Source organism: Polypterus senegalus, chromosome 1, assembly GCF_016835505.1.
Source record: "Polypterus senegalus isolate Bchr_013 chromosome 1, ASM1683550v1, whole genome shotgun sequence".
NCBI lineage: Eukaryota > Metazoa > Chordata > Cladistia > Polypteriformes > Polypteridae > Polypterus > Polypterus senegalus.
The window spans coordinates 228995783-229022104 of NC_053154.1; the positions used below are offsets into that span (position 1 = coordinate 228995783).

The 26322-nt window shown below is 37.2% G+C and overlaps 1 protein-coding gene across 4 annotated transcripts in view; it reads right to left on the reverse strand.

Annotated features, from left to right (window-relative positions):
- LOC120539674 (disintegrin and metalloproteinase domain-containing protein 12) overlaps nt 1–26322 on the reverse strand; it is a 568760-nt gene that overhangs the window by 401372 nt on the left and 141066 nt on the right. For all 4 annotated transcript variants that reach the window (XM_039770006.1, XM_039770016.1, XM_039770034.1 and 1 more), the window contains one exon: nt 18945–19018. In XM_039770006.1, the coding sequence (XP_039625940.1) occupies nt 18945–19018 (74 nt within the window). The remainder of the gene's footprint in view (nt 1–18944; nt 19019–26322) is intronic.

A 26322-nucleotide genomic window follows, 5' to 3' on the forward strand; every position in this document is an offset into this window, starting at 1 on the left:
TACTAACCAGGTGTGGGATTTGATCCCAGGACACTGTATTAATGAAAGAGCACCCACACCTTACCTTTTAATAGAATGTACAGATTAGGAAAATGGATATGATTATGAGACTCAGGAAATGACAAGGAATCCCTGTCTTTTCTATCGTATATTACGCAAAGTTTGGCAAATAGGATGGTGAATCTGAGGCCAACTTACAGTCACACATGTGTGAGTATGTGTCAGAACAGGCCTTGAGATTGAACATACCTTGCATTCACTGATGCTGGGATAAGTGCCAGAACCCCTGAGACCCTGAAATGGATTGCAGGTGTGAGAATGTTGTATTGTGTTATGTGTGATGGGCACGCACCCTGTCAAGTTGTTGTTCTTGCCTGGCCATTATTGTTGGTATAGGCTTAAGCTGCCATTCAATTCTGCCCTGGATAAGCAGGTTAAGAATTGGTTATGTTATGCTACATTACTTTTATGTTTTGCTATGTGAAGTTTATGAGAAGGGCGGCCTAGAAGTCATGGTGGACTGTTGTAGCCTGAAATTTTGTATTGAAGAAAATAACAGGGGTTGTACCGCTCCCCAAACCCAGACACAGACAGGCAGACCACAGAAGTGAAAAAACAGCACAACTTGTATTTCTTTTCTTGTTCTTTTTAGCACACAGTGCACAAATCACCAAAAAATAAGCACAGTCTCTTCTCTCTCTTTTCTTCTTGTCTCTTTCTTTGATTCTCTCTCTTCCTCTTCTCTACCACCTTCACTTCTTTCCCAACAAGTGTTGGCCTCGACTTTCCGACTCTAGCTCCTCGAACAGCATGAGGCAGCCTCTTTGATAGTGGACCCGGAAGTGCTCCAGGTGCTCTCCGATCCTCATCCGGGAGTACTTGTGGGTTGTAGCGGAAGTGCTGCAGTCCATGGCCCCAGAACTGTCCAGGCACACCGATGCAATCCAGGGGGGTTGTCCTCTCATGTTCTGGGGTTGGTATTGCCCTGAATATAGCCTCTCCCCCAGGCCTTCCATCACAGGGGCATCCCAGCCACAATATATAGGATAAATATTTTGTATATCTTTATTTGTAATTTAGAAAAAGCAAATGAAATATTTGTGTTTCATTAGAGATTTTTAATTTCATTGATGAGTACAGCAATTCTTTCATGTTTAACCAACCCCTCTGAGTCTTTAGGACTGACTCTGGATATTAATTTTATGGCAGAGTTAGGGGAGATGCCTCAAATGAGTTTGGCAAGAGGGATTCTCTGTAGGACATACTCTCAACCAACACCTACTGGAAATTCAAACTACCAGGCTGGCAAGCTTCAGCTTAACAAGTGATGGAATATCAGACCAGCTTAGCAAGAGTTACTGTGTTTGGACTGAGAGCCTAAAAACCATCCACACATCCATAAACAAAGCAATTGGAGGATGGGTTGTACTAAACTTCTATTGGTCTAAAGTTGGCTGTTTAGATTTTGAATCAGAGGCCATTCTGTCCTACAACACCCTATTGGTTTAAGGATTTGGACAGAAATTCTATACATTTGGTCGCTATACCCCTCCCTCTTTCTGTCACACACCATGGCCAGGCAAAGAACAGAAGCAGAAAGCACAACTTGGCAGACATATTGAGGCAGGCATGCGACTTGTCCTGAAGAAAGCTGACAAAAAATGATGACAACTAGAGATATTTACGTAACTACAAGTGTGTGTGGTTCCTGAAACTATACGTCAGGACTCAGCACTATCTACTGTACATCCAGACAGTGGATAGAAGCGATCAAGAAAGCTAATATGATACTAGGCAATATATTACAATGTATGGAGTATACTGTTAGTCAAGGGAGGTTACGTTTAAGTGATATAACACACTAGTGAGGCTTCTCTTGGAATAGTAGGTACATAGTTTTGGTCTCCATATTACAAAAAAGACACAACTGTTCTAGAGAAGGTATAGGGAGGAGCAAATTTGCTGAGTCTGGGACTATGAGGTATGACCTATGAGGAATGATTGAAGGAGCTGAACATTTTCACTTTAAGCAAACAGAGATTAAGAGTGGACATGAGTCAAGGGATTAAAATTGTAAAAGGAATACTGCAGATTGCAGTTGTTACTTTAAAATAAAATCTTCAACAAGAAAATGGGGAGACAGTTGTAAACTTCTTAAGGGCAGATTTCTCAAAAATGTATGGATTTTATTTTCTTCCGCAAAGGACCAAAGACATGTGGAATAAATGACCAAGTAGTGTGGTGCAGAGAAGGACTTTAGGGACCTTCACATCTTCACTTGATGTTATTTTGGACGATCTAGACCAGGGGAGGGCAAAGTCATTCCTGGAGGGACGCAGTGGCAGCAGGTTTTTGTTCCAACCGAGTTGCTTAATAAGAAGCACTTATTGCTCAAGTAACACTTCTACTTCATTTTAATTGTCTCGCTCATTAAGATTTTGAATCCTGTATTGCTTATTTTAGTCTTAAACAGCTGTATTTTGTTTTAAGTGCACCTTATTAGAAGTAAGATGCAAATGACAAAAGAAACCCAGCATTTCTCAATTTAGCTTGTTTCCATTTACACCTGTTTGGTTTAATTAAATACTTGGAAGGAAAGTGAAGAGAAAAAAGTAAAGGGCTGAGAATCACTCATCTGTTTTAGACTTCAAATCATTTGAGTGATATCCTTAGAAAGGAAGAAAAAAATTTAGAATATGAGAATGACCTGACATGGCAAATTTAGAGCAGTAACAAGCCATGAAATTAAATTATTGACAAAGACTGTTTTCTAATTAGGCAACTGGGTTGGAACAAAAACCTGCAGCCACTGTGGCCCCACAGTACTGGCTTTGCCCACCCCTGATCTAGACAAAAAGTGGGGACACACTTTTTCTACTGAATGGCCTGTTCTTGTCACCATTGTTCTAATGCTTAACTGTTAATATCCAGGAGGAAAGAATCTGGTTGCAAACAAAAGACCATTGGAATTCCAACTGAATCTAACAAATATTACCATCCATACTCTAAAGCTGCATATGTTATTTAAAAAAATAAGTTTATAAGGTTATTTCCACACTAAAAAGGAAAGAAAGTAAGAGGCATAACCTTTAGCCTTTACCTACTTTTTTCAGCACGGAAATAACGTTGATCTTTTTTTTCCTTTGCAAGTGCACGCTTACACAGCATTTCATTGTATTTTTTGTTATACTGTATATAAAGAATACTAAATAAATGCAAACCTAATGAAACTAAAAGTAAATGGTACTGATTATACTACAGGTGATCCTGGTTATTTGAATCCTCAAGCCCACCCTCAAACATTTTCTCCCATCATTTCCTAATCTATAATCTACAATTTCAACAAGGTGTGCAAGAAGTTTCACATTTTTGAGGGCTGTATCAAGAGAATCCCAGATGAGTTAGCTAGTGCTACAGAAAACAATCAGCTCACCATTTCTGCAGTCAGCAGTCCCAAGGCATAAAGTACAAGAACACAGACTTTCGGCTAAAGAAGCTATATAATTCCAACAGGTTTTTACTCATTTTTATTTTATCTGTGAGAAATGCTTACTTAAAACTTTGATCCATTTTCTACATTTTCTTTTTAATGGTAGGTTGCAGTGGTTGCAAACTGGAAACAAATACAAAAAAAAGATACCTGTCCATTACAGGGAACATTTACACAAACTCCATGCTCAGTCACATTAAGCTAGTCTAGAGTTGGACATCCTCTAGGCCAGTGGTTCTCAACCTGTGGGGCGGGCCCCCCTAGTGGGGCGCGAAGTAACAAAAAGGGGGGGGCGCAAAGATGAGAAAAAAACAAGAATCAAAAATATGAAAAAATCATCCGTTGAAACCAAAACAAATTAACTTAAGCTATATTCTGATACTAGAACAATAAATATACAGTTAGATAAATGTCGAGAAAAGTTAAGTAGGTATAATAAAATATGCATCTACATTTCAAAAAAACGTTAGGGGGGGCACGATTAAAACTGTTATGAAAACTCAGGTCGCAAATACTTAAAGGTTGTGAAACGCTGGTCTAGGCAGATGAATGTGTTTGGAATGAAACTGGGGTCCCCATGTGAAACCAGCACTAGAACAAGGAGGGTATGCAAACCCACAAAGTGAATATCTAACCTGGCACTAGCTGGAACCTAAGGGGAAGTTCATTTAAAATTGAAGCCAGGAAGCATTTCTTTACTCAAAGAGTCGTGGGACTCTTGGGAAAACTACCAAGACATGGAGATGAAGCAAAAAACATGACAACCTTTAAGAAGAATCTGCATGAGATATTGGAACAGTTTATCTGTTAGCTTAACAAACAGGCTTAAACGGCTCAATGGTTTCCTCTCGTTTGTCAAATTTCATATGTTCTTATGTACTATCCACTATGCCAAGGCACCTTCAAATACAAAATACATTATTCTTCTGTGCTTTGTGAAGTCTGCTGCACTTTTAGTTATGATACCGAACAACATTTAACAAAAAAACTTTACATAATAATTTAGTTCCTGTAATAAATGCTGACATTTTCACCAATGGGATAAAATAATGATTAAAAAATGGTAAACATAGCAATGTTTTCTTAGAAAATGTAGTCTTCAGAAATGAAATTAAGCAATTGAACTATTTACCTGTTATAACTGCAATACATCTGAAAATTGTAAGCAATTTTCAGGAGGCGACTGATTACCAAAGTTCAAGGGGCCGGGGTAAGGCCCACCATGAGCCACAGAGAGTGATAAAAATACCCCTGACATCCACTGTGGCTAGACAGACAGTAACCATGGATGGTGCAGTCTGTTTTCCTAAGTGGAGCCCTGAAACAGATTTCCCTGGATGCACCAAAACAGAAGTTAGAAATTAAGGATAGCCTTTGAAGAGAATTATGGCGAGGTGGATGTTCGCATGCGAGGATGGACAAAGCAGAACATGTCTTAAAATCAAAATGTACATGTTCAGCAGCACATTGGGGTGCCAGAGCACACTTAGAGAAGGCCCCAGTACATTTTTTGGAGATGTCTTAATTCTTTGGGACTGTCTTAAAACCTCCTCTGGCTTCTAATGTCAGATACACATAACTGGGTGGAACCTTTGGAGATGAGATGGGGCAAAGACTTACTAGTGGGTGAAAAAAAGATCATAAAATTACAGAGAGAGGAGGGAAGTTAAAGGGACAATTATTTGGTAGTCATAAAAAAGGCATGGAAATGATGATAACAATAGAGTATGTGCTCCAGAAGGTTGCGTTCCAGGCTCATCTAAGGCATGTAATTCCACTCCAGGACAAGGGAGGGAGCTCTCACTAACAGTCTTATCTTATTTTTCCCTCACAACTTGAGGGCAATGGATCCAGAGAAGCCCAACTTCTTCTGGTCTGACCTATATGAAAGGGAGATGTCCCCGGAAGGTGGCATTTCATTTGGACCTGAGAGCTTGACTAACATGAATGACTCCATATCAGTAATTCTCAGAAACGACACTAGAGATTGATAAGAGGCCATTGCTTGTGTTATTCCTTAAATTAGTTATTTTTACTTTAAATTAAATGAGGTTTGTCCAGTTGGAACCCTAACTATTTTGGGACTCTTTCTGCTTTCTCTTTTGCTCCCCTACAATGTGGAAACAGCTGGATTGGAGTTACATGGGTTTTTGCTTCGTTCTTGTTTACTATTTCTTCCACAGTTCATGTTCTTCCTTAGCTCATACATTCATGTGTTTTTGATTTAATAAAACACTTTTTTTCTAGATAACTTCAAACTGGGTTTGCTTTTTGGAGAAATGCCAAGGAAACTCACCTTTGCCCTTTATGTAAAGGTTCAAGTTGTATTTATTTCACTTGCTTCAAAGCTCAGGGTATAAAGATTTAGAAGTACAATATCAGAAGTAGGATGTTTCATATTAAAAGATTATTAAGCAGCCACCCACCCAGACATGACAATACCTTTTAAATGATAGTCCTTCCTGCACGGATGAAAAAATAAACCCACTCAGTGGAGGATAGCGTGGGCTGATTAACTGCATCAAAAAGATAAAGCAGTGCTGTCTGAAGAACACAATCACATGTACTGAGAATAAAAGAGATTTCCACTGCCTCCGTTGTCTACTCTGGCACACAAAAGGAGAGCTAAAGTACAGACGGCATAACATTTGCAGGAAAACTTTTGCAATGGAGTCTTCTTTGCATATTGATGTCTTCTTTCATATGGAAAATACATACACTGTATTTTGATAATAAGTTAAAACTCTGTGTTGCAGTAAATGTCGACCCTGCGCACAGTAAAGATTAATTCCCATTAGGAACTGCAATTGAAAGCTTAAGTTGTACAGTTTATTGAATTATGTTTGTGTCTACCTAGCCTTTTTGGAGAATATCTGAAAAGAGTGAAAAGATATTTAATGAATATAATAATTTCTCAGAACAAAACAAACTATGGAGATTGTAAATTTTCTACAGTTAGCAGGCTACAAACCCAAAACATAATTAAACAAATCCAAATCTTAAATAAAACAGTTTTTTGGGAAAACAAAGAATGATTTCAAGGAAGAGTATTTTGGAAGAATCCATATAGGTGGTGAACACTAATACAACCTCTCTGGACCCTGCTTCTAACCAAGAACTATTTTTGTAGGTTTGACTTCAAATTTTCTGCTACTTTCTAGTAGTCATGAAATCCTCCTCTCGTTTTGAACTTAGGCAGCAGATCATATTGTTTACCCAGGGCTCAATCCTGTCTGTTCTTCCCATTTTTTAAAATCTCTTTGGTTAAAAACAATGGAAAATTTAAAAAGGATCTGATAACCCCATGTAGGGCAATTTATTTCAGTTGTTTAGAAGAGCTGGTGACACACTTCTTTTCTTATATGATACTTTTCTGAATATCCTGAAAGAACTGGTGTCTGCATCCTTAGCCAAATCCTGCATGCACACATCACACATGTAGTGTAAGTGTTAGGATCTTTTGAAGTTTAAAATAATTTTTATGTTATTTTGGAAATTCTTTCATTAAAATTTTATTTTATTTGTGTTTAGTTATTTTTTAATTACAGAAATCTGCGCTTCCTGTCTCATATCATTATTAAGGGTCAACGTGTTAATTGTTGTTGTGTCATAAACCATCTTATTTAAGGGTTTGGGGTTGCAATAAAAATCGTCTCAACTGAAAAAAAAAAAAAGAAAAACTGTTTTGTTAAAATAATTCAACAATGGTTGTTTTTCCAATTTCTCATTCCTGATTAAACACACTTTGCAACAATTTTCGAAAGATCAGTCCTAGATTGTCTTAACTCATTTCATTGAAGGACATTACAGCAAGAAGCAATAACAGTTGAAGAAACTGAAAAGATTTTCAGTACCACAGCAATATCGTCACAAATCAAAAATATTCTTGAAATATGGAAACGGAAAGTGGACAAAGAGGAAGAAGGTCAAAGATGAAGTTGCGGAAAACATTTCATAAAAGCCTATCCTCTATATATTTTATAATTAAACAATGTCCAATTAAAATTCTGCCCGGGGTAAGGAAAACTTCTTAAACACCAGCAAAGTTTTTCTGTTCACTGTATTTTGTGTGGCTGTTGGGATCAGAATTTTTCACATAATATTTTTCACTGATTCTATGCTTAAGTTATTTGGCTTCAGACTATCGTTATGACTAATGTTATTGGTTCAATCCCCACCTCGTACTCTCTATGAGGAGGTTGGTGTGATATAATGGTGCAAATTTAGATGTAAGCAAATGTAACATTATTTATTTTTCTTGTTAGGTGCATTGAACATTAGAAATGCACTCAATAAACAAAATCTATTATTATTATCTGTTATTTTTTTCTCGGTTTGTGCTGGTGGCTTTTTATTTGGGAATCCACTGAGTAACTTAGGACATATTGTCCAGTGGTGAGGACTTTATGAAATATGTGGGCATTTCTGATGGGGGTGAACTTCTGAACCTTGGCAGGACCTTGCTTTACCTATCCTTACCAATCTTGGGGTCATTGTATTCACTGAATTTTTCTGTCTATTTGACTGGGAAGTTCACTTTATCTGGGATAGTTACATCTACGAGCAGATATCGCCTCTTGCTTCTGTCATGAATAATGATGTCCAGTCTGTTGCCTGCAATGGTATTATCAGTGCTCAGTGTTCACGGATATCGTACACAACAGTGCTGTTCTCTGTTTCGATGGCCTTTTCAGGCTGGTGATCAAAATCATGATTTGGCACAATGACCGGTGCAGGTAGCTATATATCTGATTGTTTCAATGAGTGTATTGTTTTGGCATTAGCGTTTAGCATCCAGCAACAATATGACTGATGTGCAGTTCTTGTTGCTGGTATATGCTGCAGTTGCTATCAACGCCCACCTTGAGAAGATGTTTCTGATGTGCGTTAAGTGCCTGATCCTGAGCTGCCATGAGGAAACTCTTTGGCCTTTCAAACCAGAACCCCACAACTATCTAAAAGTCAGTTTCTTGTCGCTATTCGTTGTTCAATGTATGTATCTAGAACTGATTTTGGAGTGATTTCGACAAAAGGTTGCTGTTTTTTTCATCAATTAGTAATCCTGCTCCTGATGGCCTCAGGACTACATGCTGTATTGGGCTTGAAGTATCAACATTTGATTTCTTCGCTGATTTTGACAAGAGAGTACTTCCTCTTCGGTTTTTATGGCTCATTATGAGTCTAGATATAAGCTGGATGGATCATCTAAAGCTGACAATCGTGCTCTTGTATGTGCTCTCCAGCTCAATTAGTCCAAAGCCACCACTTTACAGGGGGTGTACAATCAGTTTGTGCCAGCTTTTGCTTGCTGGAGACCACACTTAGTAGCTTTCTGGTTTTCCTGTCCATTTCCTGTGCTCTCCAGTCTTTGATTTAAGTCTACATTGCAGCACTCACTCTGCTAAGCTGTTGATAGTTTACATTTTTTTCTTTGAGTTGATTATTAACTTTGCAATCGTCATGTCTAGAGTTGGTTTTTGCCTTATGCCTGGTGCAAAAAATACCATTATTATTTTATGTAATACATTTTTTCTAGCAGGACCTGCTTGACAGCGGAAGACATTTTCTAAACTCATTACTTTATTAATCCCATGTAACTAGAAGGAGTTAATCGATTCTGACATACAACATTTGAATCCTGAATGTGTTAACAGAAGCCCCATACTCAAAGTATACAGAGTCACCCTGCAGTATTTTACCATTGATTCCCATGGGGTCCATCATTGCTCAGCTAGTAAAATTAATTTCATTTAGAATTATATCCAGATGATAGAATGCCACTCCTTTAGCTATTGAGAGTTCATTTGTTTTGACTACTTTAGTTGAGGCTTTAGTTCACCTCCAGCTGGGCTACACGCTAGCATGTTGGCTTATTAATAAAGTTTGTTAACTGTTTTCCTTGGCAGAGGCAACTCTTTTGTGTTACTTTAAATTAAGCCAAGAATGGTGTCATCTGCAAGCAGAGTGAGAGAATCGATGCGCTAAGGGAAAATCAGCAATGGAGAGGCAAAGCACGTGTGGAGAAGAACAATCAGATCTCTCATGATCATGTGCCAATATAATCAAGGGTCTCCCTGTGTGGAGGTCACATGACAGAAGGGTAAAAACGCGTTGGTCTTTGCTGGAAGACATCTGTATCTTTCTAAGCAAACCGAATCTGCCGGGGTTCGGAGAAGCTTCTTTGTGCCATTTGCCAAGAACATAATTAGAAAAAGGTATGGGGTGTGTTAAAGGATGGTTTTATTTCTATAACTACATTACATCGTGTCAGCATTTCTTAAATATGTTTTGATCAAATGTTTTTAATAACCACACTCTCAACATTTATCCATTTAATCTATTCCCTGTTTAAATATCGGAGCAAAGCACTGGATGGCTGAGCTTATTCATGGCGTTGCCTTATTCATTCTGTACTTAATTTTAGCCTTTTGCCGTTACTTTCTCCTGTTTTTGTTATTATATTATAAGGCTATTGTTTCTCTTTCGCCATTTTGGACCCCTTTTCTGCTTCTAAATGTTCTGCTCTTTATCTTATTCTCAGCTATCATACATTTTGAGCAACTATCTTTTTTCAAGTTCAATGTACAAGTGACTCTCACAACAAAGAATTTAGTAGCCTAAGGTGAAACAATTAGTGAAATTTCTCTCCACTAAGAAACTTCTTAAAGTGGTAAGTCAGGTCTAACCCATTGTGATTTAAGTCTCTCTGTTTTCCTGTTGGCTGATTCACAATGTTTAATTATTCACAATGTTAACAATTATTATTAATTAGTAATTGAAAATTATTATATGAAAACAAGGGTTCTCCTTAACCCATCTATTCAAAATATTACACACGTGTGCGTGCAAACACACACACACACACACACGTGAACACACACTCCCACACACATGCATACCCCAATCTGTCTTGGCAAAACCCCTTCACAGTTTTAAACAGCACTTCCCAAGTACCATCCAATAATGGGTTCATTTCATTTGCTCTCATTTTAGAGCTGGACTTCAACAACCAAGTGTTTGCTTTACTTTTTGTTATACTTTGTTAATTCACAAAAGAAAATTGTTTTTTTGCGTGACTTTTTATGGAGGTCAGAGTGTATGTTCAGCTCTTCTACAGCACCCCTGGAATGATTTTCACGTTATGGCCCTTGCTGAAGTGCATAATGGGGCAGAATCCCTTCTGGCAGTAACAGGATTTGATTTAGCAACCTTCCAGTTGCTAGCGCAGATCCTTAGCCTCAGAACCACCACTCTGCATGGATTACTTGTTAGGCAACATGGCAGAAACCCAAGGGCCAGTGCCTTCAGAATTAGTGTCTTAGAGACTGATCTATAACAATGATGACTTAAATATATGCATGGCAGAGAAACACTGTTAAAAACTAAACTGTGGGTGCCATAGTAGTGTGCTGTTTAGCATCCTGGGTCAAAATCGCATGTCTCGTCAATATCTGTGTAGAGATTGCATGGACTTGTCTCCAGAACACTCCTAAATCTAAAAAAGACTTGTTGGTAATACTAAATCGGACCTGCATGTGTGTGTACACTGGTTTTTGCCTTCCTTGTGATGCTTCCAGGATGTTCTTCGGCCCCCAGGAGCCTGAAAAGGATTAAGGGGATGTGATTGTGTTATGACTGTAACTGTCTCTCTATTATAAAAAAAAATCCTGGAGAGAAACACTAGGGATACGAGACGTGATCTTCAAGTTAAGATCATGGAAGACACATAAGACCCGCGAGATGAAAGAGAATGGCCACGGAGCATCTCGCGGGGACCTTAAACATGAGACATTATGCCAAGAGATTGACCAAGGACCGTCTCGCGATGACGTAGAACATGAGATTCTTGTAAGACACGCCCTACTTACAATCAATATCAAATAAGAGAACAGGCAGCAACACACTCAGTCATGTAAACTATGGCTTTGTGCACATACAGATCCAGGGTCTCAGTGCATATAAAGCGTATAAGGACAATATGTTATAAATGAAACGTCGACAATTAAGTGAAGAAGAAAGCAGCGCGGAGAAAACAGACTCAAAAGCTTTGGAGAGAAAAAAGAGTAAAAAAGAAAAAGAATAATCTAGGTGCAAATTCAGAAAATAAGGAAAGTAATTATCAGCCCGGAACAAGTGGAACTGAAACAAAGCACATCCAATGGGGCTCAGAATTAAAAGACAGAGTAAAAGACAAAGTAGAACTTCATAAAGACGTTCAGAAACGTTGGTGCTATACACATGCAGAGCAGGTTAGAGATTATGAAAGCAGTGGAATTCAAAAGACTCAAAAAAAAAAACGTTGGCGTGGTACACATGTGGAGAAAGAATACGAAAGTAGGAAAATTAAAAAGTATAAAAAAAGAAAGTAAAGATCACAGTAGTGCAAACAAATGGAAATTATTACATGAAAAAGGGAAAATAATCACCACGGACCAGGGGCCTCATGTATAACGCCGTGCGTAGAACTCGCACTATAACATGGTGTAAGCACAAAAGCCGAAATGTGCTTACGCACAGAAAAATCCAGATGCAGGAATCTGTGCGTACTCCAACTTCCACGTTCTTCCGCTACATAAATCCCGATCAGTGTGAAAAGTAACGCTTGTGCACGCGCTTCATGTAACGCCCCAACTCCTCCCAGAATTACGCCTCTTTGAATATGCAAATGAATATAAATCGCCCTTAAGCTCAGCATTCTGTGAAAAGAGAATGGGAAAAGCACGGGGGAAAGTATAAGAATTTGAGCGAATACCAAGTGGACGCAAAGGAAAAACATACTATTTGTTCAAATAAACCGTGGTATAATCAACAAAAGGAAGTTGATCGAGTGACATAGCGTGTTGGAGAAACTTGAAAGCTCACGTTTACAAAATCGCACAGTGCCGGAAATAAAAAAGAAGTCACATATCAAAGTCGCCGTGAAAAGGCGAGTTGTAAGCCCACTGTCTGAGTGTCATATGAAAGCTTATTAGGGTACAGAGAAAAAAGGCACACGGTGGGGAAAAAGCACGAAATATCAACTTCAATCTCGACATTTCCACTTTAATCACGTAGTTTATTTTGTCATTAAAGTAGAACATCATAAACTTCATCTTAAAATCGTTTAATTAACCAGTTTCTCAAATCACATCGTAATTAAAGTAGCACGTTAAATGCTTTGTTTTGTATTTGATCTTCTATGTGCTCTATGTGTGTGAATCACTACTTGCTTCTTAATCCGGCTCTCTTCCTCCAACTGGACACAGAATCCATTACATTCGTGATATTACAGCTCTCTGAATAACTAAAATACTGAGATGTATACGTGATATCATTTTTATGATGATAGGAGTTAAAGCACGTTATTAAACATGTGTTTCACTTCGATGAAATAATTTATTGCAGCAGTACTTGGGGCGGCTCTAGGCTTGTGATGGCGCTGGGCAGAGGAAGAATCGGTGGCTCCTTCGCCCGCCAATGTCAGTAAGGTAGCTTATGCACGGTGGATGACACTGCATAACCGCCTTGTGCTTATGACATAAGCATTTAACTTTTTCCCGAAAATTTGTCGCTGCGTTTTTAGCTGTGTTGTTATTTTCTCTTTCTGTTTTATATTTGATATATATTGGCGTAGCCGCCACTGCAGTCCTTGCTTTTCTTTCCCCAAGTAACTGATCGCCACACAATCAGCTCTGTAATAGAAGTTAAGCCATCTGTAAGCTTAGCGCCGATTCTTCAAAACGTTTAAGGAACATTGAAATATCTTCGTAGTACATGTTTAATTATTATATCCTTCTTGACACTCCCAGTGAAGAATATAGATTATTTAAATGAAGTTAAAGTTTTATCTGTATAATTTAATAAACATATTTTGCTGCATTTCACCTTAAAAATGATATCGTCATCATATGTAAATACGCGCTTTATAAAGTGGCTCAGGTTGTGCGATATTATAACTATAGTGCATGTTTACAGTGGGGTGATTGTACTTATAAGTACAAACAGTTCTACAAGGTGCAATTGATTAAGTGCATTTAAAGTACTTGGGATTAAACTGTTTCTGAACCTCGAGGTCCGTACAGGAAAGGCTTTAAAATGTTTTGCCATGGCTGAGACAGCGTGTCCATGAAACTGTATACCGATAATTCTCTTTCCGATCAGCTGCTGCTGTGATTCATACTCAGATACAGTGATATAAATACTCAGAGTGGTGCAGTGAGAGTAATATGGAAAAAGATGATCCGCTGTGGCAACTTCTAACGGGAGCAGCTGAAAGAAAAAGAAGAAGGTGCAGTGACAGTAACAACGCTAAAGCAGTTATGGTATTTGGAATACTATGGCTATTCCCTGGGCCATTATATTGTTACAAGTTAATTACAATCAGATGCGTTACAATAATAAACAATATGCGGTTAGTTTCAGTGTATTTATAAAGCCGCGTCAGGAAAATAAGGAGTAACCACACAGGAACAGTAGCGCTGCTTTGACGCTGGGTGCCGCCAGTCTGCAAAACCGAGCGGAGAACTTGCGTACGACAAGTGGAAAAGTGCGTGGCTTTACGCCAAGTGTAGGTTTTACACATCTCGATTTGAACTTGGAAAAGTTCTTACGCAACATTTCTGTGCGTACGCACCGTTTATACATGAGGCCCCAGGTGTCATTGGAAATAAAAGCAGGACAAAGCAAGGTCAGAAATGAAAGCCAGTGTAGAAAACAAAGTAAAACATCATAAAGAGGTTAAAAAACAAGGGGAGCAGACACATGCAGAGCAGGTTAGAGATAATGAAAGCTGGAATTCAAAAGACTCAAAAAAAACGACAGTGTCAAAACAAAGAAAGTAAACATCGCATTAGCGCAAACAAAGAGAAATTATTACTCGGAGAAATAACATAAAGGCAAATAGAGATCGAATATATGGACATAGGTGATATGTCAGAAGTATGTAAATATTGTAAGGTTTTGAAGTTTAAGAATTTTAAAAACGTGGTTTATCTCACATGCATTTATTGGTAACTTTGCAAAAAAATGATTAACTGCTGATGATGTAGATCGCTTTGTCTGTGCTGAAATTCCAAACAGAGAAACCTATCCTGAGTTATGGTACAAAGTCATTAAACACATGTCTCACTGACCTCATTTAAAAGATTCAGCATACTGGGACTCGAAAGATTCCAAATATTGTTTTTACAGAAGTTCTGAAATAAAAATAAAACTAATGAAATAGCAACAATTCAAAGAAAAAAAAATCTTAAAAGTGTGTATCCGGAAAACCAAACACGGGGTTGCGTCACTGAATAAAGCCAGTGTTAAAATCCAAAACCTTTACCCTGTCACCACCTTTCTCTTTCAGCTTCTGTTCTGAACATATTCAAAAGGACCTCCACATCTTTGCAGGCTGTACTTTTTTAATGTGACATTTAATCAAATGTTATGGCTCTTAAAGCTGTTAATTAGTTTCTTGTTAGTGTTCCCCCTTCTGTATATTGCCTTGTTCTAATAGCATTTTAATTTTCCTTTTACTTTTGTGCTTTGTTTTTGTCAGTGTTATTTTGCCTGCATTCTCCCCTTGTCTAACACAGTATAGTATGGTTGAGATGGCTAGTGGCATAGCTTTAGATGTTTTGTGGTTCTTTTCAGCCTTTTACCTCTAAAGGCTCCTCTTTATCTTTTCTCTGCCTCTTTTTAGGGTTCGCTTTCACTTCCAATAGTTTTTGAATGACACTTTTATTTCCCGTTTTTTCTTTCTACTGGATTCACATGAGTTGTACTCAACAGCCAAACTAATTGTCTCAACACCTGCAAAAATTATGGATTTTTCTCTCAAGACTTATTATATACTGGCTTTGATTAGCATGATCTCGGCTCCTCTTACCATCCTGTCATGTGACTCAAGATTTTTATTTTTATTTAATAAAAGAAATATGCCAAATACAGCACTTAAAAATGATTTAAAAATATGTAGGAAAATAATAGTCTTCTATGACCTAGCTGTTCAAAATTTTACAATGCACTAATTTGTCATTAGTGCCCTATCTTTGAAAGTCGTGTTTAATCTTTTACAGCTCTTAAAATCGTCTACCAGCTGTGCTGATTATTACTGAGCACAGTTACAAATGATAATTTGATTTCAGATCACGCACTATCAAAACTAAGAGATTTTTGAAACACTTAAAATGAATGACTTGGGTAGCATGCAGAATTATTATTTTTTTGTAGAAAATGATTATCAAGCCACTTAGTGTCAAAATCCAAATCAGACAAATTCTCAACGAGAACATGGTTTCGGACATATGCAATTTCTTATATCTACATGTGTTAAAAGAATGCTGCCTGTATGAGAATATCAAAAACAATCAGGAATTATTTATATTAAACCAAAATAACTAACTGAAGTGAACTTGTGTTCCCTTCTTTAAGAAAGCAGACAAAATGGATCCTGGTTATTACAGACCAATTAAGTCTTACTTAGGTACCATGTAAAAGCATTGAAACTATAATAAGAAATAAATTATAACATTATATACCTATATGAAAATAATTTCATACTAAATAACTGTCATCACGGGTTTACGAGAGGAAAATCTTGGCAAACCAATCTTTTAGATTTTTTGAACAGGCAACTGCAATAATTCACAAAAGCAAAGCTATAACATAATTTGCTTAGTCTTACAAAAAGCCTTTCAGACAATCCCACACCAAAGCTTAATTCTGAAACTTGGAGCTGCAGGCATCAGAGGTAACCTACAAAACTGGATCTCTACTTGGTTAACTGCCAGGAGACAAAGAATACAGACAAGAGGATAATGGAGTGAAGTCAGAAGTGGAGTCCTTCAGGGGACTGTTACTTTTTCTGATTCAAATTCAAATTATATTGATTTTAGTAAAATTAGTAAACTTGTGAAATTGCAGGTGATACTACAAATGGAGGAATGGCAACATCAACAAATGATAAACACTTGGACAAGCTGTGGAACACTTGGAAAATGTAGTTTAACATAGAAAAGTGCTACATGTAGGCTAAAGGAACATCAAACATAAATACAGAATAGAAGACACTGCCCTGCAGGAAGCCAGCTTGAAAAAGGATTTAGGGGATTATGTTGACATAACATTTTCATCATCTAAGCAATGCACAGGAGCAATTAAAAAGGGCAATGAAATGTTAGGATAGATCATGAAAAGTGTTCAATATAAATCAAGGGATGTTATGCTCATACTAGTGAGATTGCATTTGGAGTATCATGTGTAGTTCTGGTCACCATGCCACAAAAAAGACAGTAGCAATACTTGAAGCCGTGTAGGTGAGAGCAACCAAGTGCATGCCAGGACTTAAGGATATGTCCTACTCAGACAGACTCAAAGAGTTAAACCTGTTTAGTATAGGAGACTGTGTAGGGACCTAATCCAGGTTATCAAAATTCTGAAATGCATTGATAAAGTAGAGCCAGCAGAATTCTTTCAACTTAACGATGCCTCATGCACTCGAAGACAACAGTGGAAATTATGCATACATAAATTTAGGACTGAAACCAGGAAGGCATTCTTTACTTAAAGTGATGTGGGAATATAGCTAAAGCTACAGAGACATGTAGATGAAACACAAATTAAAGTGCCTGAATGAATTTAGCTATTAACTAAAAAAACAGGCTTCACGGACTGAATGGTCTCCTCACGTTTCTCAAATTGTTTATGTTTCTTACATTCACTTTTCTTGAACTGTTTTCTATTGTTCTACTACAATGACCAAACCCGTGAACCAGGCACCCTGAAACAGAGGTATAGTATAGGATGCTTATGTGTGACAAACCACACTTCACAAAGTTTGTCCAGTATGTTCTTGGCAAAGCAGACAGCATTTAGTCTCCACAGCATATGTAATCCACACCATATTCACTAGGAAATTCACTCACTTTCCAAATAAACATTTTGTATATTTTACTATAATAACTTCCACAATGCTTTGGTTAGATGTTTTGTGGGCACGCATGATCTCACCAGACACTGTGCCCTTACTGAACTTAGAAAGATCACTTTAATAGGCTCTGTATTGTACATAAACAAAATGAAAAAGCCTCACTTTGTATTTATTGTAATCAGCCTGAAGCAAATGGAATATCAATCTTAGTCTGTAGCTGGCTGATTTTAAAAGAAAACTGGGGCTGATGATCACTCTTCTTTTTCCCCCCATGTAAAAATCTATTTAAAAGAAGAAAGGCAGACATTTCCCCTTTGAGAGTGGAACAGCCTACTTTATCTCCAAAATCTTAATGGAGGTATTTTAGGTAAGCAAGATCCAATTAGACGTCAGACTCAAGGTGGGGGGGAAATCTTCAGTGACCAACCTCGAAGAAGAACGCCTTCCAGAACAGAAAAACATCTGGAAGATGTTTATAAGTTGAATGCCATCTGTGCATATGAAATCACAGAAGAACAGATTTCAGCTTAGAATGTTTTTTCTAGATTTTATTCGGTTTGCATGCCACAATAACCAGCCAACCATGAGTTTATGACTTTTCCAGTTAGAGGGTTTCAAAGAGATCTGTAAGGACCTTGCCCTAAATGGGTGAACAACAGCATGGAACTGAAACTTAATAGTCCTTTTGAAAAGACAGGAAATTTACTCTCTGGGGGTTTGTTTTCTTTAGGACATTCATTCATGGTGAGAAAAGGAGCAGATATGAGAGTGTCATCAAAGCCTCAGAACATTTGATATTAGCAACACTTATAACTAGCTGTGTAAAAATGTGCAAAGAATTCCCTTTGACAGTTTTAGTTAAACACTATAAAGCGGGAAGGTTTGGTTTTCATTACCAACAAAAGTCAAGACTCAATACTACTTTAAGTTTTCACACAGCCGATCCTGGCAGCATCAGGTAATAGTTACTGGCCCTAGATGGAGGCCAGTCCAGCAATGGCACTCCAACACCCACTCATACACAGCCAATTTAGGATCATAAATTAAACCAACATGTATGTCTTTAAAATGAGGGGCAAAATACTCTACCTGAACAGAACCTATAAGGCACAAGTAGAAGACAAGCTCTACCAATCCGGAGATTTAAAACATTCGGAAAGTGTGAATCAGAGTGCGCAAAGCATTGTGGAACTGTACCTCCCTGACTAGAGCTTTGGGAACCATAAACATAAAAAATGGGTGCTGAATTGGGAACAGCTCTTTTTGTTTTAGCTTTTAATTCATATTACCTAGGAACAGTATTTCAAACAGAAAATGTGCAACCTGTCCAAACATTTACATGTCATTTGACAAGAATTTCTGGATTTTTGTTGGAATACAAAGGTGAAGGATGTTTTATATAGGTTGTAAAACAAAAGTTTTTCTGCATTACAGTTTATATTGTATTTGGCCACAGCCCCAGCCTGGCCGTGGGCATCGCATATGTCACTAATTTGTAATTCAGAAATGTCTCCATCAAACATTTAGAGTATGACCGGAAAATGAATTAGTAACACTTACTCATTTTTCTCCAGAGTCAGGAGCAGCTGTTCGCCTTCAGCCTCAATCAATAACTTCAGAAATGGGGGATAGCTCTGAAAAGATAATTAAAAAAAAAGTTAAACCTGCCCAATATGGTTTAAATGTTTCTTCCTGGCAGAACCACCCAGAATATTAAACAAAAATGGGGTGTCTGCATTTTAGCTGTCAGAAATGTCTGACAATTTAATGCCATGTGTAAGCAAATCTACCTTGAGAAAATTAATCTAGAAATGACTAGCCCGACAATCTGTTGACTCTTTAGAGTTTTCCTCCAAAATGGTTTAACACGGAGTATTAGGAGACCACGAAACATTTACTGATGATGAGGCAGTTAGTATTTTATGGTAGGTTCTACATTAATAGGAGGTTTATGACAACATGAAAATGTAACCAGCAGTTCAATGAAGCAAACTATGTAATAGCATAAATGCAGCATCCTAAATTTGAATTCAACTCATAGTTGCTGTCTGTGTGGACTGGCTCTACTAAATGTGTGTGTGTGGGTGTACCCAATCCAAGGCTGGGTGCTATGCAGCCTGGGTAGGCTCGGCTGGCCCAACAAAAAATTTCACAGTTGTCAGAATGTTATGCAGAGTACAAAGTGAATAACATCTTTAATTTTCCATTTTCACTAATCTATTGTCTGTGATCTCAAATTTGTCATATAAGGAAGACAGAAATTTTGATGTAAAGCTGTTATACTCACTAATGGAGCCAGAGAATGGCAACATGTCACATTTATATTAGTCTCACAGGGCCAGAAATAATAATAATAATAATAATAATAATAATAGCACAAGATTTTTGAGATGAGAATAGACATGTGAGGACAACTTCCTGAAACCCTTATAAAAACAGTGTCGTCATCGGCCACTAAAAAAGCTAAACCCACAGTCTAATTTCTTTCTTTCTTTCTTTCATGAACTTTAAATGTTTGAGGTTGTAGTATCCTATTTCTTCTCTCATGTGGGGCGAATTTGTAAAACGAAAGAAAGATAGAAAGAGTGAAAGAAAATAAAGAAAAGACTTGACACTGAAAATAGATAAAATTGCTCTTATTAATTCAAAAGCTCATTAGCACATGTTAACTGAAGATTTTTGATTAATTTATACTTCTTGCAGTGAGTCTGACCATTCCATCACTATATGGCAAAACAATACCAGATAGTGTCTAGGGAAGCATGTTGGGCTATATATATTTTATATGTTAAACCATTATTACAATATGCAGGTTTGGCACATTTGACATTTCCAGTCAGACAGCAATGTACATTTTCTTTAGTTATTTATGTAGATGTGGAGTCAGAACTTAGATACTCGTTCATGGTTATACTGGCATTGTGTTGGTGTTATTAGGGATACTTATAGTTCCGGGTGTATTGAATATAGAAATTTGCATCTTACATGATTGTTCTTTATCTCCCTTATCAGGAGTTCTTTTCATTTCCTTTTTACTGGGTGTGACAGTACACTATTTAGTTTAAATGATTATACATCTTGCTATGAATCTGACCAGAGAATCCCTATATGGTAAAACTACAGCAAATAGTGTCTAGGATAGCATTGTCTATATATATATATATATATATATATATATATATATATATATATATATATATATATATATATGTATATATATACTGTATATATATTATACCATAAAACACTAGAGTGGTATGAATGTTATGCTGGAGTGGTGTCAGCGTTGTTAGGCACATTTACAGTTCCGAATTCAAATGCCAGAGTAATCCACCTGAAGCTTTCAATGTCTGGACCAGGCCAGTACTTGGATGGATGACTATCCAGGATAAAGCTCGGCTTGTGGCTGGAAGAGGTGTTGGTGAAGCTATCAGGGAGTGTTTACTCTGTGGTTTGTATGTGGATCCCAATACCCCAGCACAGTGACAGGGCCTGGCATGTAATTGAGCCATAAAACCAAAGTCCAGACTCACTGTGGTCATAAAAGATTCCCTGGCATCTTTTAAAACATGTAGGATATTTCCTGATGTCTTGGTTAAATTGTCCATCACGGCCTTCTTCATTCTGGTCACTAATTATCTGCTGTCGCTAACTGCCTTACTAACTCTCTCATTCCTTGACCACCTAATAGCTCATATGTGGTGAGCATGCTGGTACAAGAATGGCTGCTGTTGGATCCTCTGGGTGGATGCTCCACATTGATGATGACAGTTCCCCACTGTCTATGCAAACTGTTTTGTGTAGGTTAGAAATACACTATATAAATGTAATGAATTAATTCTAATTATTACTATGTTTAATTGTTTCCACATACATTTAAGCCAAATTCACTCCAGATGTATGCACAGGGTGAGGCAGAAAGGACAGACGTCTTTGAAATGGCTAGAACTCACCACTAGGTGGAGTGACAGATGTGAGGTAGGTGGTGTTAGGTTCGCAAAGTCTTAGCATTTTTTTATTTTCTTTTTAGTTGAAGCCACGGAGCCGTGGACAATAGAACACCACATTTTTTTGAGAGTGTTTCTCTCTCTCTCTGTCCATGTGACTGGTAACACTTCTGGGTCAGATAAAAACTCCTTTTCTTCAACCCAGAAGTACGTCATTTCCTCTATACACGTGACTGGGATGTACTTCCGGGCTGTAGGGCAAATAGTCCTTGGTCCTCCCTGCAGCGTCCTCTAGCAGCCCCCATAGTATCTAGCAGGGCTGTGAATAAACACTCCAATGTCCATGATGCCCTGCTGGGTTTTGGGGCATCTCCATGATACAGGGAGGGCTCCATCTGGCGGCCTGGGGGTATTGGCCGGGATAAATGGCCGGCCATATACCACAACGTCTAGCTCTATAAGACTACAGATAAGAATTTTGCTAGACTTTGAACATGTGACAATCAAAAAAAATGTTATTAATTGTAATCCTGTTTCTCCAATACTTTCAATGACTGTGTTATATTTATTTGTCAGTATAACAATATAACTTTTCTCAGTATCTGCTTAATCCAATGCAAAGTTGTTTGGTGCCAAAGCCTATTTCAGAAGCATTGGAAACAAGGCAGGAAACCAGCTGTCAATGGGATGCCAGTCCATCACACACTCATTGGTGTTGCACTGTTTATTTGTAGGAGAAATCATCATGATTATTATTTGTTTTCCTTTTCCTTCCAAATCACATACCTGGACTTGATCTGGACTTTGACCAGGACTTTGATACTGACAATCAAAGATCAAGGCACCTAGTAATATTTTTACGGTGACATTGTATAAAGCCAGATTGAGGAGCAGGTTGCAGTCCATTGCAGACCATCACTCTGCTGATTCAGTCACACAATGATCTCCATTGATTTACTTAATGGGCTGCTTTAGCTTTCCAAGAGTCTGGCAACATTCAGCATCGATCACTGGACATGCTTGGCTGCTGTGAGTTTCTTATTTTACAAATCCACAGAATCCTGCATGCATCACTTTCTGACCACTCTAGGAGATGTCCAGGTGTACCTTGACATCCAGATTGTTGAATGAACTTTCTTTTTGTGTTTCATTCTTGCTTTAGGCTGCAGTATAAGTTATAATAGTCACTGCGTTTATTTTCAGTTCATGACACCTTCGCACCTTGCTTTTTTATTCCCTTAAGATTTTTGTTTAATTAAATGTGTAGACAAGCTTAAATAAAAATTCTTGAGCTTGTAACATATGGCAAATAAAATGGAAAAAGAGCTAAAATTGAATTAAAAGAATGAATCCCATAGTTAGATATTCTGTGAGTAAAGTGGCAGCTGATTTGTTTTGTTAGGTTTGTAACAATTTTGAAACACCGTCCTTGTGCCTCTGTTTACATTTGGTACTGCTTTCCACAAATTTATAACTTTTATACATCTTTTTGTATTGCTTTTTTTTACCTTAAATTCACCTTCTAGATTATAGGTGATGTTTTACTAAAGTCAGATTAATTTTTAATAAAAGGCAAAATAAGCTTTGTTTGTTTTTTTTTTTTCATTCTGGCAGCACTTTGAACCACATCTCTTCAAAGCATTTGCAGTCATGGTTAATGTAAGACTACTCAAAGCTCATTGTAGTCTAACTAGAGAGCAACAGAAGAAGTTACGGGCTGTCTCCATGATGAGCATCATTTTTATGAGTGATTTTCTAATATGCTGAGAACAGAAAGACTGATCTAGAGAAGGCAAAGAGTGATGGCACATTGCAGTTAGGTAGTGTTGCATTGTATATTCATCTAAGTGGCCTGCACAAAGAGGTTTTACAATATTTAATTAAAAAGGCAAATGTTTTACATAACACTTTAGTTTAGGTATCCAGAATAAGCAGCTATTAACCATTTATACATATTTTTAAAATGTTTAATCAATAATAAATCAATAAAATAATGAGACTAATCAAATATGTTGTCATATAGCAAGGTTATATAAAATTAAACAGGCTTATAATATTATAAAGGCTTATACATATGTATAACTCAGGATATTAAATACCACTTTGACACAAACGTGTGTCAGAGAATCACCGTTCAAGTTCTTCCCGAGAAGAGGCACTGTCGCTAAATGTCTTGTCTTCTCCTTCCTCCATAGTACAGAAAAACCGCTCAGTGAGAGCAACTGACCCCTCCCCTTCCAGTCCCCGGGCTATAAGAACTCCACCGCCTGGAAGGAGATGTCACTTCTACCCAGAATGACCAGAACTGAGGAGCTTGGTTATTTTCCAAAGGCAGACAAGAGAGCCTGATTGATTCCAGCCACTTTATTCTTCTGGTGTTAGGTTTGTTTCATTTTACTTTATTTGGAAGTAGAAGTAAAAGGGGCTGGCATCCCAAAAATTATCATTCTTTCAAACCTGTTATTCCCTTGGATGACCACATGCTTATTTGTAACATTAAGTCTTGATATGTGTGTGAATTTAAGTATTATAAAGTATATAACAGAATATATAAATTAAATGCTTTATGAGTAGTTATATAGAGTGGTCCAGATCTAATTATTCAATTTTCATTAAGCTATAACTTATTAAGTTTATTGCATAGAGAATTGACAAAAATTTCTTTTTGTTGCCGATAAATGGCAGCACTTGCCCTTCATTCCAAAATGGTGGGGAGACGGTTGTCAGTCTAACAGCGGGTGCAATGTGTTCGCCTTTTCATAATTGCATAATTAGATCTGGACCACCCTGTATGTGTTCAATTCATTTGGCATCATCTTTAAGGAACAACTTCAAATGTCACTGAAGCAGTGATTCTCAACCTGTGGGGCAGGCCCCACTAGGGGGGCGTGAAGTAACAAAAAGGGGGGCACGAAGATGTGAAAAAAAGAAAACAACAATCAAAAATATGAAAAAAACATCTGTTGAAACCAAAACAAATTAACTTAAACTACATTCTGATACTAGAACAATAAATATAGTTAGATAAATGTCAATAAAAATTAAGTAGGTATAATAAAATAGGCATCTACATTTCAAAAAAATGTTTGGGGGGGGGACTAAAACTGTTATGAAAACTCGGGTCGCAAATACTTAAAGGGTGAGAAACGCTGCACTGAAGTAAAGCTTGTCCAATAATAATAATAATAAAAATAATAATAATAACAATAATAATAATAATACAAATGTTTCCAACCCACCCAGGCACATACTGTGTATGCCACTACCGTGTTTTGAAACAGCTGCTGCTCTCAAGTAATTTATGGCTTGAATAATGCATATGATCTAAACAGCCACTAATTTATAATGAAGTCAATCAATATGATCTCAGCTCTTGAGAAGATGACACAAAGATCTGAATGGTCTTTCTGTCCTGGGTAGATCTTTCACCATACCATACAGTGGTGCCAACTGCCTTAATACCTTACATCAGAGGTGAGCAATATCAGTCCCACAGGGCCACAGTGGCTGCAGGTTTTTATTCCCACCCAATTGCTTCATAAGAAGTTATTTATTGCTGATGAAGCACTTATTGCTCAAGTGAAATTTTTCTGCTTCATTTTAGTTTTTTCGATGTCAAGATTCTAAACACTTATTGCTTATTTTAGTCTTAAACAGCTGCATTCATATTTTAAAGACACCTTATTAGCAAGAAGATGCAAATAACAAAAGAACCAGCAGTTCTCCATCTACCTTGTATCTATGCACAACTGTGTGTATTCATCTCACACTATTTGGTTTAATAAAGTACTCAGAAGGAAACTGAAGAGAAATTGTTTTAGGCTTCAGATCATTTGGAAGATACCACTGGAAAAACAAAGATCTACAATTTAAGAATGACTTGCCATTGCAAAGTTGAAACACTTAACACTTTATGATATTCAATAAGAAGTACTATTGGCAAATATTAATTTCTAATTAAGAAACTGTGTAGGAACAAAAACATTGTCCAGGACTGACAATGGCCACCCTTGCCTTACATGGCACACCATATAAACTAGAATTAAGAAATATCTAACGTGGTACCCCCACCTAGTCTGTGGCATGGGTTTTTGATCAAGCACTCAGCTTTGCTGCACTTGTGTTCACATTCTTCTAATGCTACGATGCATTGTTGAATTGTTATTGTTTGTTCTATAAGGATTACAGTGTCTGGCATGAATACAAAAGAAAAGACACATCTATAAAGTACATAAGTAACATATTCTATTACATGATAAGATACCTCTTCAAATTTAAACTGATATTCATTTTCAGGACAAATTATTGTACACGTGTCAATTGTGACCCTATAAACCTATAAGTAAACTGGGGATAATTCACAATGCATACTTTTTATTAGGATACAAAACAATACACAAAGACCAAATTAACATCATTCTGGACCAACATTTTTAAATGCCTTTCAGACAGCCTTGATGTCACACTCCCTCCTAACCCATTAAAAACTGTGTTTGATGTACTCCCAGATGGGCTTAAAGTAGAGACGGACAAACAAACTGTAATTGCCTTTACTACAGTATTGGCACGCAGACTTATCTTGCTCAACTGGAAGAATCCTAACTCTCCCCTTTTAAGTCAGTGGGTAACTGATGTTATATACTATTTGAAATTGGAAAAAATCAAATTCTCACTTAAAGGATCTGTGCAGACATTTTTCAAAACCTGGCAGGATCTAATCAATAACATTTTAGAAAAAGCTTTTAAAGCACTGAGGAAGCAGATTCTCTCCCTATTCTTTCCTTTTCTTCTCCATTCATCTATATTCACTTATTTTTACTAGGTTTAAGTTTTATTCTGCTGCCCATGCTCTCTTTCTGGGGGATTGATTTGTTTTCAATTCTATTCTTGTAAAATTGATCTATTTGTATGGAATGTTGTGTGATTTCAATAAAATCAATAAAATAAAAAATAAACAATACACAAAGACAACAGAATTTAATATTCTTATA